The following is a 10,088-nucleotide window of genomic DNA, read 5'->3' on the forward strand; positions in this document are numbered from 1 at the left end:
TGAATGTTATCTGAAATTTTTTATTCAGTTTACCAGTGAACACAGGAAAACCATCATAAATACAACATGTGTAAAAAACAACATGCATACTGCTCTATATTCTAATAACATTTGGGGTGAATCTTCCTCCATGCTGAGTATTTGACATCAACACTAGGCTTACTGAACATGTAAATAATGATTATTCCCAAAGTGTTGGTGTCCTGAGGAAGAAGAACAGATACATTATTAAGAGCTTAGAAAAAGTAAGACAAACTAGAAAGAGCATTTTTTGAAAAAAATGTGTGAGTGCTGAAAAGGTTAATGCTAAAGCTGAAAAGTATAACTTGTAAGCAGAGAGATGATTGGCTTCATAAGGGCTAAAATAAGTTGAAATGTTAAAAAGGCAGAAGAAAATGGGCAGCTATAAAGTGAAATTCAGCATTCAAACTAATGATTTGTTTAAGAAAGATTTAAAAAACAAAAACATTCAGACTAAATACATTTCTACTGATTTTGAAATTAAACATTTAGTACCATGCTACTGACCTGCCATTTAACTTGTGGAGGTATTAACCAGAAAAAGTAAATCTCTTTCTTTAATCAATGTCACCCACCAACCTTGTGATGAAACACCACCCAAAATGACCAAGTGTTCCCCTCAGCAGAAAAAAGGGATCTGAAGTGGAAAACTGCAACCCTCACCCCAAAATTATCTGGACTGATAAACTGCCCTGGGGAGGTGTACTTTTACATTTTGGATTAACTACTCCTTAAAAACATCTTGTGGGAATGAGGAATTAGCTGCATGACCTGAATTATTTGTCTTTCCTGCAGTTACTATTACTTACCAAGCACTTCAGGAAAAACTTGGTTGCATCTTCGCAGAGGTAGATAGGCAGGCCTCTCAGTGCTGCTGTTTTCCAGTGGGACACAATGTCGGATGTCTAAAAGTATCCAGTGGAAAACATGAGTATTTCAATTAGTATAGTACTGTAATGTCATCATTCCTAATAAGAAAGTATATTCATGCTCTTCTAAAACTGCCAGGCAAAGGAGCACTTCACTGACCTGATCATCAAATTGATCAAGGAGGTCCTCCATCTCCTGACCAAAAGCTCCTTTCTTAGACCTGTAGATTTTCAGCAGGCCAGGCCCAAATTTGTCAAGGGATGCATTGAAAGTCCCCAGGGGGTCTTTGCTCGTGATCCGATGAAATTCTTCAGATATCTTAACAAGAAAACCAAAAAAATATTATCAATTTTCAAACCATAATGTCAGAATTTCTCTGTACAGGAAGTTCCTGGGTCTGAGTCTGCACCATGTTAAATATCTGACCATGTTAACAGCAAAACATATTTCAAAAAACTACACTCGACATGCGCAATATCTAGTGAATATGTGGTTTCCTGTGCACCCTTAGGTACAGGAAAGTATTTAAATTTTGCAGAGGAATGAAAAAACTGATAAACTATCACAAATCACACATAAATACAGCAAAACCATAATTATCCAAAAGAAATATAATTTTTTTGCAGAAATTACTGCTTCTTTCTTATATATACAGTGGGTACGGAAAGTATTCAGACCCCTTTAAAATTCTTTGTTTCATTGCAGCCATTTGCTAAAATCAAAAAAGTTCATTTTATTTCTCATTAATGTACACTCAGCACCCCATCTTGATAGAAAAAAACAGAAATGTAGAAATTTTTGCAAATTTATTAAAAAAGAAAAACTGAAATATCACATGGTCATAAGTATTCAGACCCTGAGTAAAAAAGGTAAAGATCTGCATTTGCATTTATCCCTGTAACATCCAACATCACAGCCCTCAGTTTACATTTACAACACTGCTATCTAGCTGTTGGGGGTTTGAACACAAAAATCAATCGTGTTTTTGACAGTCGATACAATATCACAAAACAACAATAAATGCAATATATTTCGATATTTTCTTCCACCCCTAATATACAGATACCTTCATGTCGAAGAGTCGTAGACCCAGGCGCACACGCATTAGTCCTATTTCTAGTTGCTTTTGCATTGTTTTAAGTTAATGCACTAAATTAATTACATGCACTAAAGTGGCATGTTCCACAGTTCTGCCATTGCTATGCTTTGTCTGATCTGTACTGTGTCTTATTTCACATTTACATGTGTTCCCAGATATTTTGGAAAACTTGAAAATCTGGAAATTTTGAGATTAGTTTTCCAGTCATGGAAACACCTGGAAATTGATTACAATGACCAAATATCCTGGAAATAATCTACGTTGTCCTGGAATATTTTTTTATTGTGTGCTGTGGCCAAAAGGACAACTAAATAATAAATAATAGGGTAAACACAAGTGTTATGATGATACCAATTAAGGTTCTGTTCCATTCAAGTCAAACAGGGGCATGCTGGCTCACCTTTAGAATTGTATTAAAAGTTCACTAAACAGGAAATAATCTGCTCAAAATATGAAATATCTATAAAATATGTCACTTAGTTTATAAATGATGTTGTGGTGGTATGTCTATAACATGACAGACCAAAAGGGAGGGAAAAGACATTTTTATAATGACAAAATCTATTCTTCTGAACACTGATAACGCTTCGGCATTTTGCTTACCTTGTAATGTTTTTTTTTTTTCCTTTCTTTCCCTTAAATGCCTCCATTTTTCCATCCAAACTTCCAGTCACTGATTGTGTGCCAATCTTCTGCTTCACGCTCCAGGTCACACCGCAGGTGGCGGTAAAGTACCTACAAGCTTGTTTGTTAACCGCCATTAAAAGCCGAGGAAGAAGAAGAAGTATTGGAGTCCACTGATTGGGGGTCGGTCTGGTGGTCCGTCCCATGGTCCGTCCTATAGACATAGGTCCGTCCCCTCCTGCCCCTCATCGAAACCTGAGAAGTGCCGACGCAGCAGCGAGTTGAATGAAACACTTTACGGCTTCCGAGCCGACTGACCAAATTAGCCACACAGCTGCTAACACTCGCCGGGGATCTCATGCGGTGCTCCCCAAGTTCAACAGTCGGCCCGGGGGATTCGACAATTTGTAAGGAAACAACATGGCCAAAGTAAACAGCGGTTCCTCCGGTTGCCGAGCCGTGGTGATGGCAGGAAAGTACCTGTCGAGCCCCTCTCCCCCGGCGCTGACCCGGACCAGCGTCCAACAGCAGCGGAGGATGTTGGGGCCACAGCGCCGACCGATGAGCTCCGACGCGGCCGGCACGGGAGGAAAAACCGCGGCTCTGGCCCAGCAAGAGCACCTGGGTTATTTCTCCGCCACAGACCGTAATGTGCTCGCCAACCGGAATCTGATTTACCGGGACGTGAAGGCTTTTCTCAACGAAGTCGGTGGGGACCCCCGGGAGGCTCGGTACTGGCTGACTCAGTTCCAGAGATCGACTTCGGCTCAGTCTCCTGCTTTTGCCGTGCTGGAGGTTAGGGCTAACGTTGAATCAATTCAAAAAAGTTTATAGAAGATGTTGAAAGTTTTCTCTTAAAGCCACACTAACTGTTGTTTATTGAGCATCGACTTTGGTTTATTAAGATGAATATGCTGCCTATGTAAGTAGGCCTATTTCACTTAGCTGTTATTATTACATACTCATTCATAACGAGTCACAAATTGAATTATGTTAATAATGGCTGTATGTTTTTAAAGGTCCAGTGTGTAACATTTAGAAGGATCTATTGTCAGAAATATAATATAATATTCAGATGTTTTTTCATTTGTGTATAATCACCTGAAAATAAGAATGGTTACTAAACCTTACACCTGGACCTTTCTAAAAAAAAAAAAAAAAAAATCCAAAACAAAGTCAAGTCAAGTTTACGTAAATGGAAGCTTGCAGGTGCCAGAGGTAAAATATTATACTTTATTATTTATAATTAAAGGTCCGGTGTGTAGAATTTGGTGGCATCTAGCAGTGTAGTTGCATATTGCAATGCACTCGCTTCACTGTACCCTTCTATGGAGGACTGAAAGTGCCACAATTAAATAAATAAATACACCATTAAATAATTACTTAAATGTGTCATTAATTAATTAAAATTGGAATTAAATACATAAATATATTAAATGTGTCATTAATTAATTCAAATACCGATTCATTTAATGTAAAATACATATATAATTATTTCACTATTTACATTTACATTTCATGGTCCTGCGTTGCAGTGCTTCATGAATTACTTAAAACTGTCAAACTCACCCATCAAAAGTTGGTAAGCGGAACCTAACTCCTGATTGGTTACCCTGCCCATCAAGCCAAGACAAATCAATGCAGAGCTAGTGAACACATTCTAATACACTGGGTGGCGCTATTGGACTACTTCTTCTAAATCTGCAGTCACTCTGGTCAATATCTTGGTCAGAAAGTGCGGAAATAACTCCAAGAACTTCAATAAGTTCCTCTGCTTTACTCGCTACATGCTCTGGGTCAGCAGCTCCTGCTTCCACATCCTCTGCTAAGTCTAACAAATAAAATAAAGTGTTTAACTTTGAAAAATAAAGTGTAGCTGCAGCTTGAGTTTCCCTTTTTGTTAACTGTTTCATATCTTGATAAACAGTCTCAACAAATTTTATAAATGAATATCAACACATCTTTACAATTGAACAGTTTCTCTTTCTTTCCCTTTTATATCTTTCTATACTCTTTCTGTTGTTCAGTGAGAGAATTGAGCTCTAACCTCTCTCCCTCGTTGGGCAGTGAATGAATGGGTCAGGATCAGTGTTGGTCATCTTACTTTAAAAAAGTAATTAGTTGTAGTTACAAATTACTTATCCCAAAAAGTAACTGAGATAGTAACTCAGTTACCACATTGTAAAAGTAATTAGTTTCTCAGCAAAGTAACTGTGATGTTATTTTTTATGGTCTATAATTATATTCTATAACATCTTCTATAACGTTAAAGATGTTTATAATCACTGAATAAAGAATAAAAACACTATATACAGTATTTTAGAACATTTGGTATTTATTTGAACTCAATAGATTGCAGCTGGCCATATGCATAGAAATAAAAATATATAAAATATAAATATTGAAAATAAAATTCACACGTTACATAAACATTCTTGCCTTTAACTTCAGTAAGCGAGTAGTAGTGTCGGTACTTCCAGTTTGATATCGCTACCTTTGAATTTCGCTGGCTCGTCGCCATTGTCTCTGTCTTGGCATCCGTCCACCCAGCCAATCATCATCGCATCTGCAACGGTGTCATCATCACCACCCTGCCCTCTCCTGGCAGCTGATGTGTGGCTGTCAGAAAGCCTGACACCGCTCCACTTCATTCACCACATTGTAGGACCGCAAGTAACGCGCCACTTTATATTCTCAGTAACGGTAACGGCGTTGCAACGATGGGAAAAGTACTTAATTAGATTACTCTGTTACTGAAAAAATAACGCTGTTAGAGTAACGCCATTATACTTAAACGCCGTTACTCCCAACACTGGTCAGGATACTGGTTGAGTGATCATATTGGGATCTGAGCCTGCTTATTTTCTGTGACCTTGTTCAGACTTGAGTGGGTATGTTTGATGAAAACTTTGTGTTTTGTCTCAAGTGGCGTTTCACACTGGCACTTTTAATCAGCGCCGCGGTCTCTGAACATATGAGACACACTGGTTATGTGCTCCCAGTGGGAAGAATGAATGTGAATGAATCTGTCCATTAAAAGCTCGATTTTCTTAGAGAGCGCCATAAATCTTCTGTTGTCTCTCGCTCACTCATCTCTCCGTTTCCTCTCCATGTATCTGTGACTTCTCTTTCCGTCTGTCTCTTCTCTCTCATCGCTCTCATCTCTGTATTCAGTCGCGCTGTTTAAACAGATTTGATTGGCTGAGCAGCATCACGTGGGATGGCTTAACTAGCATGCAATTGGTCTGTGAGCTTCCTGATCTGCTAAACAAATACCGTAAAGACTAAAAAAGCTGTGCTGGTTAAAATAGAAGCTCCCCATCAAAATTTAGAATCCTCAATAATGAATTGATTATAGGTCTGGGTCCGCATAGGACGGTGTCTGGGTCCAGACTCGCCTGTTAGTGACCTCTGCCCTAGAAAGTTCATGAAGATCTTCCAGGCACTCTACTTCAGACCAAAGCATTGGATCAGGCTAGATTCGCGTTGGCCCCACCCTCTGAGTTTGATGGCTGGCTTTGACAGTTTTAAGTAATTCATGAAGCACTGCAACGCAGGACCATGAAATGTAAATGTAAATAGTGAAATAATTATATATGTATTTTACATTAAATGAATCGGTATTTGAATTAATTAATGACACATTTAAGTAATTATTTAATGGTGTATTTATTTATTTAATTGTGGCACTTTCAGTCCTCCATACTCTTCCAGGTTCAAGTGAGAAACTGCAATGCCCACGAAATGCGCAAAATATCTGAATGACCTGATCTAGAGCCAGTTTTTCCATTCTGGTCTATATAGCAACAATGGAAACTTCAATGGAAGGCGACTCGCAGCATTTGTAGATAAAAACAGTGCAGACAAATAGTTAAATCAGAAAATTCAGCCAGTAAACACCAGGCCTGGAAACAACACTTTTAACCCATTGTCAGAAACATCAAACAAACTGACACTTGTCTGGTCTAACAGTCTTGCTAAGGCTTGTTGAAGTGCAGTCAAGAGATGGAAAGTTAAGTTCTCATTTGGGTCTAAATCCATCAGACCTTCCTAAACCAACAAAAAATAAGAAGAGGAAACTTAACCCCAAAAATGAGCCACAAAAACATGACTACAAGCAAAGAAAGTAAAGCCACTGTGACTCTATGAAACTGAGGAAAGCTGACAATTTAACGGAGCTTTTACAAACAAATCTGTGACACGAGATGGTCAACTATAGGAAAGGACTGAACAACCCCTTTTAGAGAACTACTTAGTTTGAGACAGTGCTTACTAACTAACTCTGTCTCTCCCAGGTGGACAGCTCAGTATTCGACAGCAGGGAAATGGTTCAGAGACTGGCCTTTGGGCTCTCCTTCCTGCAGCGGATGGATATGAAGCCCGTGGTGGTGATGGGCTGGTCTGAGTACGAGGAGATGGGGCCCAAGGAGGCAGTGCCCGGGTCTCGCTGCACCCGAGAGCTGGTGGGCCGGAGCCAGCAGCTGACGGAGGCTCTGCAGCAGCACTCGGCCACCGTCCTGCCGCTCTTCTCCGCCGAGTCCTTCCTCCTACTGCACGAAGCCCCGAGCGGAAGCAGGTCAGGGTCGAGGAGTACTGAGTTTAATGCTGTGCAGCCATACGCTGTAGTGTCCATCCATTCACAGTTGTTTTTAATTGTTCAGTAAGGAGCTGACAGTATATTCATCACTGCAATATTTGTATCAGTTTTAAGAACATTTAAGTTTTTAGAACTGATGCAGGCATTGTAGAGTTGCCATCATTCGCTGAGCCAGTAGAACCCACTGTCACACCATCAGTATCAGTATGTGACATTTTGATGGCTTGATTAAAAAATGTCTCTTTTTGTTGCCTTTAGTACCTGGCTCTGTCAGATGTCTGTCCCTTATGTGTATTGGTCATTGTAAAACTCGGATGTTTTAATGATGTTTTTAATAAATATAGGTCCAAAGCTAACTTTTATTGTGATGAACGTACCTAAAAAATACAGTTAACGCATTAACAAGTGGAAACAGCCATCGTGACACTAGTTTTCCTCCACTGATTTTCTTCCATCCTTTTGATGCTCTCTCTCTTCTTCTTCTGTTAACCTCGCCTTCATCCCCTTCCTGCTCCTCTCCCTTGCAGTGCCCCATCCTCCGTTGCTGTGGACACCAGCCTCCTCCAGTGGAGCGTGGACTGCGGGACTATCCCGTTGGTTTGTCCGGTGGGGAGGGACGGGAGAGGTTGCTCAGTAATGTTGGACCCGATAGAGGTGACGGCAGCTATTTCCAGAGCCCTGCAACCCCACAAAGTCATGTTCCTGAACAACTCGGGAGGCCTCTGCAGCCAAGAACGCAAGGCACGACATTCGGCTATACCAGCACTTCCATATACACTGCTCCAAAAAATTAAGGGAACACTTAATCATCACGGTATAACACCAAGTCAGTTAAACTTCAGGGATATCAATCTATGCAGTTAGTAAGCATAAGCGACTGTGAATCAATTTCACCTGTTTTGTTGCAAATGAAAGTGACAACAGGTGCACTGGAGAGGCAACAGCAAGACAACCCCCAGAAAGGGAATGGTTTTGCAGGTGGTGGCCACAGACAACAGCTCTCTCCTTATGCATGAGGGCCCGACATCCTCTAGTGGCATGTGCTCACAGCCCAAGCACCTTGCACTTTGATTGGCATTCGCCAGAGAACTCCAGAATTGGCAGGTACGCCATTGGCGCCCTGTTCTCTTCACAGATGAGAGCAGGCTCACACTGAGCACATGTGACAGACGTGAAAGAGTCTGGAGACGCTGTGGTGAACGTAATGCTGCCTGCAACATCATCCAGCACGATGGCGGTGGGTCAGTGATGGTCTGGGGAGGCATATCCTTGGAGGGTCGCACAGACCATGTGCTAGCCAGTGGTACCCTGACTGCTGTTGGGCACGGGTTGAAATCCTCAGAGCCATTGTCAGACCTTACACTGGTGCAGTGGGCCCGGGGTTGCTCATGGTGCAGGACAATGCCTGGCCTCGTGTAGCCAGAGTGTGTAGGCAGTTCCTGGATGAGGAAGGCATTGATGCCATTGACTGGCCCTCAAGTTCCCTAGACCTGAATCCAATTGAGAACATCTGGGATGTTGTGTATCGTGCATCCAACGCCTCCAAGTAGCGCCACAGAGCTCACTGATGCCCTGATCCAGGTCTGGGAGGAGATCCCCCAGGACACCATCCGGCATCTCATCGGGAGCATGCCCAGACATTGTTGGGAGTGCATACAGGCATGTGGGGGCCATACACACTGAGTCACATTATGAGTTACTGTGATGAAATTCACACATTCACATTAGTTGGATCAGCCTGTGATTTCAATTGTTTACTTTGATTTTCGGTGTGATTTTGAATCCAGCCCTCAATCAGTTGCCGATTTTGGTTTCCATTGACAGTTGTTACGTCATTTTGTACTCAACAAATTACACAATGTTGTACAGTAAAGATTTTGAACTTGAATATTTTGTCCATCGAGATCCGATGTGTGATTTATTTACCTTTTTAATTTTTTTGAGCAGTGTATGTAGTGTCCATTGTCAGGTTTGCAAGTTTGAAAGATTGAAAACATGCAACTTTCTCCTGAACACTGTCTATTTATGCCACAGGTGCTCGGCACGGTGTCATTGCCTAGCGACCTGCCCAGTTTGTCCACAGCGGCGTGGCTGAGCACCACAGAGCGGCGAAGAGTGACCACCATAGCCCGACTGCTCAACCAGCTGCCGACTGAATCGACCGCGGTGATCACCTCCGCGGACACGCTGCTCACCGAGCTGTTCAGCCACAGAGGTGAGACTGCTGACGATCCAGACTGTCTATTTTGAGGTGTAACCCAAGAGGACACTGGTCCATATGTGTGTGTTTGGGGAGCAGGTTCTGACCTCCTTACATTAATTAACATGAGTTTGTGTCTGATTTCTGTAACTGCTGGTTCTTTCTGTCTGGTTCAGGGTCTGGGACACTCTTTAAAAACGGAGACCCCATACACCGGTAAGTACTCATCACACATGCACTCAAATGTGTGTAATCTGACCGGTAACCCCACATTCAAGTCATAATCCAAATGACCTTCTTAGAAGAGTTGAGTTGCTTTCTCCTTCACAGGTTTAACCTCTTCCACTCCAGCCCTCCCTACCAATGTAGTCTTTTTTGGGGGGCAGGTTGTCTTTAGTGAGAGACAGCAGGTTAACAGTATATGCCCCATAGACCATGGTAGACCATTATGATACAAGTATATGATAGCTATTCACATACTCAGTTACTTCTCAAGCCATTTTTGGGTCGATGGCATTTGTTATGCAGATTTTGTACAAAATGTAACCATTTTTGACCACTAGAAAACTGATACAAATGGTCAAAAATCCCTCCAAAATACCACATTGAGGCACCAGGACCCTGAGGAACACCATAAAAATGTCATGATGTGATTTGGTATCAAAAAGCTCTAGTTT

The 10,088-nt window shown here is 41.5% G+C and overlaps 1 protein-coding gene and 1 long non-coding RNA gene across 4 annotated transcripts in view; one reads left to right on the top strand and one right to left on the bottom strand.

Moving 5' to 3' along the window:
* LOC127357123 (uncharacterized) lies at positions 1–2,768 on the bottom strand. Its single transcript, XR_007882136.1, has 4 exons — positions 2,594–2,768; positions 1,051–1,209; positions 831–926; positions 1–203 (listed from the first exon to the last, which is right to left on the bottom strand). It is a non-coding gene; the product is annotated as an uncharacterized LOC127357123 (long non-coding RNA).
* Positions 2,769–2,799: 31 nt separating this feature from the next.
* Positions 2,800–10,088, top strand: part of nags (N-acetylglutamate synthase) — a 17,674-nt gene continuing 10,385 nt past the window's right edge. For all 3 annotated transcript variants that reach the window (XM_051389329.1, XM_051389330.1, XM_051389331.1), the window contains exons 1-5: positions 2,800–3,409; positions 6,910–7,190; positions 7,739–7,952; positions 9,246–9,426; positions 9,588–9,627. In XM_051389329.1, the coding sequence (XP_051245289.1) occupies positions 3,035–3,409; positions 6,910–7,190; positions 7,739–7,952; positions 9,246–9,426; positions 9,588–9,627 (1,091 nt within the window). In that variant the 5' untranslated portion in view covers positions 2,800–3,034. The remainder of the gene's footprint in view (positions 3,410–6,909; positions 7,191–7,738; positions 7,953–9,245; positions 9,427–9,587; positions 9,628–10,088) is intronic.

Source organism: Dicentrarchus labrax, unplaced genomic scaffold (assembly GCF_905237075.1).
Source record: "Dicentrarchus labrax unplaced genomic scaffold, dlabrax2021, whole genome shotgun sequence".
Lineage (NCBI taxonomy): Eukaryota > Metazoa > Chordata > Actinopteri > Moronidae > Dicentrarchus > Dicentrarchus labrax.